Raw genomic sequence first — 8766 nt, forward strand, 5'->3', positions numbered from 1 at the left:
GGAAGAAAGGAAGAAAGAAAGAAAGAAAGAAAGAAAGAAAGAAAGAAACTATATATAAAAAGATTATTTTAGACACTTTTCTATATAGTATTGTATGGTGAAAATATCTAAACAACACAGGTCTTCACAATTGATCAGTGGGTAAAGACGCTTTCTGCCAAGCCTGATAACCTGAGTTCAATCCCCAGCACCTACATGGTAGAAAGAGAGAACCTAGTCCTAAAAGTTGTTCTGTGACCTCCACAAGCACTCCATGGCATGCACACTCTAGCACATACAAACAAACAAATGACATAAAAATTAAAATATGAATATGAGCAATTTAAGATATAAATACAAAATTAAGTACTATAAAACCATAGCATTTAAAAGATGTTTTTTCCAATTTGGTAACATATCTTAAATTTTTCCCATTAATATTAATGAAAACACAGAAATTTGAATGAATGTAAGTCTATATGCTCTACGTTCTAACACATCTCACTATGTTGGACATCTAACCAGCTTCAGTCTGTCTAAAACCATGAATGCTTTTTGTTTTGTTTTTTCTGTGTGTGCCATGTGTGTGCTGGTATCCAGAAAGGCCAGAAGAGGGCACACAATGCCCTGGAGTAGGAGTTATAGACCACTGAGATCCTCCTATTGGATACACTCAAACCAATAGAAGAAAGAGGTGGGAAGAGCCTCGAACACATGGGCACCGGGAAAATTTTCCTGAACAGAACACCAATGGCTTATGCTCTAAGATCAAGAATCGACAAATGGGACCTCATGAAGCTGCAAAGCTTCTGTAAGGTAAAGGACACTGTTGTTAGGACAAAACGGCAACCAACAGATTGGAAAAAAATCTTTACCAATCCTACAACAGATAGAGGGTTTATATCCAAAATATACAAAGAACTCAAGAAGTTAGACCGCAGGGAGACAAATAACATTATTAAAAAATGGGGTTCAGAGCTAAACAAAGAATTCACAGCTGAGGAATGCCGAATGGCTGAGAAACACCTAAAGAAATGTTCAACATCTTTTTTTTTTCTTTTTTTTTTTTTTTTTTTATTAACTTGAGTATTTCTTATATACATTTCAAGTGTTATTCCCTTTCCCGGTATCCGGGCAAACATCCCCCTCCCCCCTCCCCTTCCTTATGGGTGTTCCCCTCCCAACCCTCCCCCCCATTGCCGCCCTCCCCCCACCAGTCTAGTTCACTGGGGGTTCAGTCTTAGCAGGACCCAGGGCTTCCCCTTCCACTGGTGCTCTTACTAGGATATGCATTGCTACCTATGAGGTCAGAGTCCAGGGTCAGTCCATGTATAGTCTTTGGGTAGGGGCTTAGTCCCTGGAAGCTCTGGTTGCTTGGCATTGTTGTACATATGGAGTCTCGAGCCCCTTCAAGCTCTTCCAGTTCTTTCTCTGATTCCTTCAACGGGGGTCCTATTCTCAGTTCAGTGGTTTGCTGCTGGCATTCGCCTCTGTATTTGCTGTATTCTGGCTGTGTCTCTCAGGAGCGATCTACATCCGGTTCCTGTCGGTCTGCACTTCTTTGCTTCATCCATCTTGTCTAATTGGGTGGCTATATATGTATGGGCCACATGTGGGGCCGACTCTGAATGGGTGTTCCTTCAGTCTCTGTTTTAATCTTTGCCTCTCTCTTCCCTGCCAAGGGTATTCTTGTTCCCCTTTTAAAGAAGGAGTGAAGCATTCACATTTTGATCATCCGTCTTGAGTTTCATTTGCTCTAGGCATCTAGGATAATTCAAGCATTTGGGCTAATAGCCACTTATCAATGAGTGCATACCATGTATGTCTTTCTGTGATTGGGTTAGCTCACTCAGGATGATGTTTTCCAGTTCCAACCATTTGCCTACGAATTTCATAAAGTCGTTGTTTTTGATAGCTGAGTAATATTCCATTGTGTAGCTGTACCACATTTTCTGTATCCATTCCTCTGTTGAAGGGCATCTGGGTTCTTTCCAGCTTCTGGCTATTATAAATAAGGCTGCAATGAACATAGTGGAGCACGTGTCTTTTTTATATGTTGGGGCATCTTTTGGGTATATGCCCAAGAGAGGTATAGCTGGATCCTCAGGCAGTTCAATGTCCAATTTTCTGAGGAACCTCCAGACTGATTTCCAGAATGGTTGTACCAGTTTGCAATCCCACCAACAATGGAGGAGTGTTCCTCTTCCTCCACATCCTCGCCAGCATCTGTTGTCCCCTGAGTTTTTGATCTTAGCCATTCTCACTGGTGTGAGGTGAAATCTCAGGGTTGTTTTGATTTGCATTTCCCTTATGACTAAAGATGTTGAACATTTCTTTAGGTGTTTCTCAGCCATTCGGCATTCCTCAGCTGTGAATTCTTTGTTTAGCTCTGAACCCCATTTTTTAATAGGGTTATTTGTTTCCCTGCGGTCTAACTTCTTGAGTTCTTTGTATATTTTGGATATAAGGCCTCTATCTGTTGTAGGATTGGTAAAGATCTTTTCCCAGTCTGTTGGTTGCCGTTTTGTCCTAACCACAGTGTCCTTTGCCTTACAGAAGCTTTGCAGTTTTATGAGATCCCATTTGTCGATTCTTGATCTTAGAGCGTAAGCCATTGGTGTTTTGTTTAGGAAATTTTTTCCAGTGCCCATGTGTTCCAGATGCTTCCCTAGTTTTTCTTCTATTAGTTTGAGTGTGTCTGGTTTGATGTGGAGGTCCTTGATCCACTTGGACTTAAGCTTTGTACAGGGTGATAAGCATGGATCGATCTGCATTCTTCTACATGTTGACCTCCAGTTGAACCAGCACCATTTGCTGAAAATGCTATCTTTTTTCCATTGGATGGTTTTGGCTCCTTTGTCAAAAATCAAGTGACCATAGGTGTGTGGGTTCATTTCTGGGTCTTCAATTCTATTCCATTGGTCTATCTGTCTGTCTCTGTACCAATACCACGCAGTTTTTATCACTATTGCTCTGTAATACTGCTTGAGTTCAGGGATAGTGATTCCCCCTGAAGTCCTTTTATTGTTGAGGATAGCTTTAGCTATCCTGGGTTTTTTGTTATTCCAGATGAATTTGCAAATTGTTCTGTCTAACTCTTTGAAGAATTGGATTGGTATTTTGATGGGGATTGCATTGAATCTGTAGATTGCTTTTGGTAAAATGGCCATGTTTACTATATTAATCCTGCCAATCCATGAGCATGGGAGATCTTTCCATCTTCTGAGGTCTTCTTCAATTTCCTTCTTCAGTGTCTTGTAGTTCTTATTGTACAGATCTTTTACTTGCTTGGTTAAAGTCACACCGAGGTACTTTATATTATTTGGGTCTATTATGAAGGGTGTCGTTTCCCTAATTTCTTTCTCGGCTTGTTTCTCTTTTGTGTAGAGGAAGGCTACTGATTTATTTGAGTTAATTTTATACCCAGCCACTTTGCTGAAGTTGTTTATCAGCTTTAGTAGTTCTCTGGTGGAACTTTTGGGATCACTTAAATACACTATCATATCATCTGCAGACAGTGATATTTTGACTTCTTCTTTTCCGATCTGTATCCCCTTGACCTCCTTTTGTTGTCTGATTGCTCTGGCTAGAACTTCAAGAACTATATTGAATAAGTAGGGAGAGAGTGGGCAGCCTTGTCTAGTCCCTGATTTTAGTGGGATTGCTTCGAGTTTCTCTCCATTTAGTTTAATGTTAGCAACTGGTTTGCTGTATATGGCTTTTACTATGTTCAGGTATGGGCCTTGAATTCCTATTCTTTCCAGGACTTTTATCATGAAGGGGTGTTGAATTTTGTCAAATGCTTTCTCAGCATCTAATGAAATGATCATGTGGTTTTGTTCTTTCAGTTTGTTTATATAATGGATCACGTTGATGGTTTTCCGTATATTAAACCATCCCTGCATGCCTGGGATGAAGCCTACTTGGTCATGGTGGATGATTGTTTTGATGTGCTCTTGGATTCGGTTTGCCAGAATTTTGTTGAGTATTTTTGCATCGATATTCATAAGGGAAATTGGTCTGAAGTTCTTTTTCTTTGTTGTGTCTTTGTGTGGTTTAGGTATAAGAGTAATTGTGGCTTCGTAGAAGGTATTCGGTAGTGATCCATCTGTTTCAATTTTGTGGAATAGTTTGGATAATATTGGTATGAGGTCTTCTATGAAGGTTTGGTAGAATTCTGCACTAAACCCGTCTGGACCTGGGCTCTTTTTGGTTGGGAGACCTTTAATGACTGCTTCTATTTCCTTAGCAGTTATGGGGTTGTTTAACTGGTTTATCTGTTCCTGATTTAACTTCGGTACCTGGTATCTGTCTAGGAAATTATCCATTTCCTGAAGATTTTCAAGTTTTGTTGAATATAGGTTTTTATAGTAAGATCTGATGATTTTTTGAATTTCCTCTGAATCTGTTGTTATGTCTCCCTTTTCATTTCTAATTTTGTTAATTTGGACGCACTCTCTGTGTCCTCTCGTTAGTCTGGCTAAGGGTTTATCTATCTTGTTGATTTTCTCAAAGAACCAACTTTTGGTTCTGTTGATTCTTTCTATGGTCCTTTTTGTTTCTACTTGGTTGATTTCAGCTCTGAGTTTGATTATTTCCTGCCTTCTACTCCTCCTGGGTGTATGTGCTTCTTTTTGTTCTAGAGCTTTTAGGTGTGCTGTCAAGCTGCTGACATATGCTCTTTCCTGTTTCTTTCTGCAGGCACTCAGCGCTATGAGTTTTCCTCTTAGCACAGCTTTCATTGTGTCCCATAAGTTTGGGTATGTTATACCTTCATTTTCATTAAATTCTAAAAAGTTTTTAATTTCTTTCTTTATTTCTTCCTTGACCAGGTTATCATTGAGTAGAGCATTGTTCAATTTCCAAGTATATGTGGGCATTCTTCCTTGATTGTTATTGAAGACCAGTTTTAGGCCGTGGTGGTCCGATAGCACGCATGGGATTATTTCTATCTTTCTGTACCTGTTGAGGCCCGTTTTTTGACCAATTATATGGTCAATTTTGGAGAAAGTACCATGAGGAGCTGAGAAGAAGGTATATCCTTTTGCTTTAGGATAGAATGTTCTATAAATATCCGTTAAGTCCATTTGGCTCATGACTTCTCTTAGTCTGTCTACATCTCTGTTCAATTTCTGTTTCCATGATCTGTCCATTGATGAAAGTGGGGTGTTGAAATCTCCCACTATTATTGTGTGAGGTGCAATGTGTGTTTTGAGCTTTAGTAAGGTTTCTTTTACGTATGTAGGTGCCCTTGTATTTGGGGCATAGATATTTAGGATTGAGAGTTCATCTTGGTGGATTTTTCCTTTGATGAATATGAAGTGTCCTTCCTTATCTTTTTTGATGACTTTTAATTGAAAATTGATTTTATTTGATATTAGAATGGCTACTCCAGCTTGCTTCTTCTGACCATTTGCTTGGAAAATTGTTTTCCAGCCTTTCACTCTGAGGTAATGTCTGTCTTTGTCTCTGAGGTGTGTTTCCTGTAGGCAGCAGAATTCAGGGTCCTCGTTGCGTATCCAGTTTGTTAATCTATGTCTTTTTATTGGGGAGTTGAGGCCATTGATGTTGAGAGATATTAAGGAATAATGATTATTGCTTCCCGTTATATTCATATTTGGATGTGAGATTATGTTTGTGTGCTTTCATTCTCTTTGTTTTGTTGCCAAGACGATTAGTTTCTTACTTCTTCTAGGTTATAGCTTGCCTCCTTATGTTGGGCTTTACCATTTATTATCCTTTGTAGTGCTAGATTTGTAGAAAGATATTGTGTAAATTTGGTTTTGTCATGGAATATCTTGGTTTCTCCATCTATGTTAATTGAGAGTTTTGCAGGATACAGTAACCTGGGCTGGCATTTGTGTTCTCTTAGGGTCTGTATGACATCAGTCCAAGATCTTCTGGCCTTCATAGTTTCTGGCGAGAAGTCTGGTGTGATTCTGATAGGTCTGCCTTTATATGTTACTTGACCTTTTTCCCTTGCTGCTTTTAATATTCTTTCTTTATTTTGTGCGTTTGGTGTTTTGACTATTATGTGACGGGAGGTGTTTCTTTTCTGGTCCAATCTATTTGGAGTTCTGTAGGCTTCTTGTATGCCTATGGGTATCTCTTTTTTTAGATTAGGGAAGTTTTCTTCTATGATTTTTTTGAAGATATTTACTGGTCCTTTGAGCTGGGAGTCTTCACTCTCTTCTATACCTATTATCCTTAGGTTTGATCTTCTCATTGAGTCCTGGATTTCCTGTATGTTTTGGACCAGTAGCTTTTTCCGCTTTACATTATTTTTGACAGTTGAGTCAATGATTTCTATGGAATCTTCTGCTCCTGATATTCTCTCTTCCATCTCTTGTATTCTGTTGGTGAAGCTGGTATCTACAGCTCCTTGTCTCTTCTTTTGGTTTTCTATATCCAGGGTTGTTTCCATGTGTTCTTTCTTGATTGCTTCTATTTCCATTTTTAATTCCTTCAACTGTTTGATTGTGTTTTCCTGGAATTCTTTCAGGGATTTTTGCGATTCCTCTCTGTAGGCTTCTACTTGTTTATTAATGTTTTCCTGTGTTTCCCTAAGGGAGTTCTTCACATCTTTCTTGAAGTCCTCCAGCATCATGATCAAATATGATTTTGAAACTAGATCTTGCTTTTCTGGTGTGTTTGGATATTCCATGTTTGTTTTGGTGGGAGAATTGGGCTCCGATGATGGCATGTAGTCTTGGTTTCTGTTGCTTGGGTTCCTGCGCTTTCCTCTCGCCATCAGATTATCTCTAGTGTTACTTTGTTCTGCTATTTCTGACAGTGGCTAGACTGTCCTATAAGCCTGTGTGTCAGGAGTGCTGTAGACCTGTTTTCCTGTTTTCTTTCAGCCAGTTATGGGAACAGAGTGTTCTGCTTTCGGGCGTGTAGTTTTTCCTCTCTACAGGTCTTCAGCTGTTCCTGTGGGCCTGTGTCTTGAGTTCACCAGGCAGCTTTCTTGCAGCAGAAAAGTTGGTCTTACCTGTGGTCCCGAGGCTCAAGTTCGCTCGTGGGGTGCTGCCCACGGGCTCTCTGTGGCGGCAGCAACCAGGAATACCTGTGCCGCCTCTTCCGGGAGCTTCAGTGCACCAGGGTTCCAGATGGCCTTTGGTGTTTTCCTCTGGCGTCCGAGATGTATGTACAGAGATCAGTCTCTTCTGGTTTCCCAGGCTTGTCTGCCTCTCTGAAGGTTTAGCTCTCCCTCCCACGGGATTTGGGTGCAGAGAACTGTTTATCCGGTCTGTTTCCTTCAGGGTCCGGTGGTGTCTCTGGCAGGGGTCCTGCCGCTCCTGGGCCCTCCCCCACGGGAGCCCAGAGGCCTTATACAGTTTCCTCTTGGGCCAGGGATGTGGGCAGGGGTGAGCACTGTTGGTGGTCTCTTCCTCTCTGCAGCCTCAGGAGTGCCCACCTGACCAGGCGGTTGGGTCTCTCTCTCACAGGGTCTGGGAGCAGAGAGCTGCTCATGTTCAACATCTTTAGTCATAAGGGAAATGCAAATCAAAACAACCCTGAGATTCCACCTCACACCAATCAGAATGGCTAAGATCAAAAACTCAGGTGACAGCAAATGCTGGTGAGGATGTGGAGAAAGAGGAACACTCCTCCATTGTTGGTGGGATTGCAGACTGGTACAACCATTCTGGAAATCAGTCTGGAGGTTCCTCAGAAAATTGGACATAGTACAACCTGAGACCCAGTTATACCTCTCTTGGGCATATACCCAAAAGATGCCCCAACATATAAAAAAGACACATGCTCCACTATGTTCATAGCAGCCTTATTTATAATAGCCAGAAGCTGGAAAGAACCCAGATGCCCTTCAACAGAGGAATGGATACAGAAAGTGTGGTACATCTACACAATGGAGTACTACTCAGCTATGAAAAACAGTGAAGATGAACAGGCAAATGGATGGAATGAGAAAATATCATCCCCCACCCCCACCCCCGTCTGACATTGGTGTCTTTGCAAAGGATCACATTGAAGTAGCGCTGCTCCAGGACAGTCTTTAGAAGTCAGGATGGCTGAAGAAATCAAGATTAAAATCAAGAACTACAAAACTGCCCCCTTTGACAGCCGCTTTCCAAACCAGAACCAGACTAAGAACTGCTGGCAGAACTACCTGGACTTCCGCCACTGTGAGAAGGCAATGACAGCAAAGGGTGGTGACGTCTCCGTGTGTGAGTGGTACCGGCGAGTGTACAAGTCCCTCTGCCCTGTCTCATGGGTCTCAGCCTGGGATGACCGCATAGCAGAAGGCACATTTCCTGGGAAGATCAGACCTGGCTCTGCCCACCTCTCCTATGCTCTTTGACCTTCTCCCCGATAGAAAAGGGGGACCTCAGTATATGATGGTCCCTACGCTGGGACCCTGAATCATGATGCAACTACTAATAAAAACTCACTGGAAAGGTTTCAAAAAAAAAAGAAAGAAAGAAAAGAAAATATCATCCTGAGTGAGGTAACCCAATCACAAAAAAAAAAAAAAAAAAACAACAAAAAAAAAAACCATACATGGTATGCACTCACTGATTAGTGGATGTTAGCCCAAAAGTTCAAATTACCCAAGATGCAATCCACAGACCACCTGGAGCTCAAGAAGAAGGACAACCAAAGTGTGAATGCTTTAGTCCTTCTTAAAAGGGGGAACAAAAATATTCATAGGAGGAGATATAGAGACAAAGTTTGGAGCAGAAACTGAAGGAAAGGCCATTCAGAGTCTGCCCTACCTGGGGATCCAGTCCATATACATACAAACCAAACCCAGACAATATTGCT

The 8766-nt window shown here is 41.3% G+C and overlaps 1 protein-coding gene across 1 annotated transcript; it reads left to right on the plus strand.

Moving 5' to 3' along the window:
* The first annotated feature begins 7363 nt into the window (after positions 1–7363).
* Positions 7364–8432, plus strand: LOC120103152 (cytochrome c oxidase subunit 6B1-like). The gene has a single exon (XM_039111546.2). It carries the CDS (start codon positions 8009–8011, stop codon positions 8300–8302), a length of 294 nt encoding a protein of 97 aa, XP_038967474.1. The 5' UTR covers positions 7364–8008; the 3' UTR covers positions 8303–8432.
* Positions 8433–8766: the final 334 nt, after the last annotated feature.

This window comes from Rattus norvegicus, chromosome 5 (assembly GCF_036323735.1).
Source record: "Rattus norvegicus strain BN/NHsdMcwi chromosome 5, GRCr8, whole genome shotgun sequence".
Classification (NCBI taxonomy): domain Eukaryota; kingdom Metazoa; phylum Chordata; class Mammalia; order Rodentia; family Muridae; genus Rattus; species Rattus norvegicus.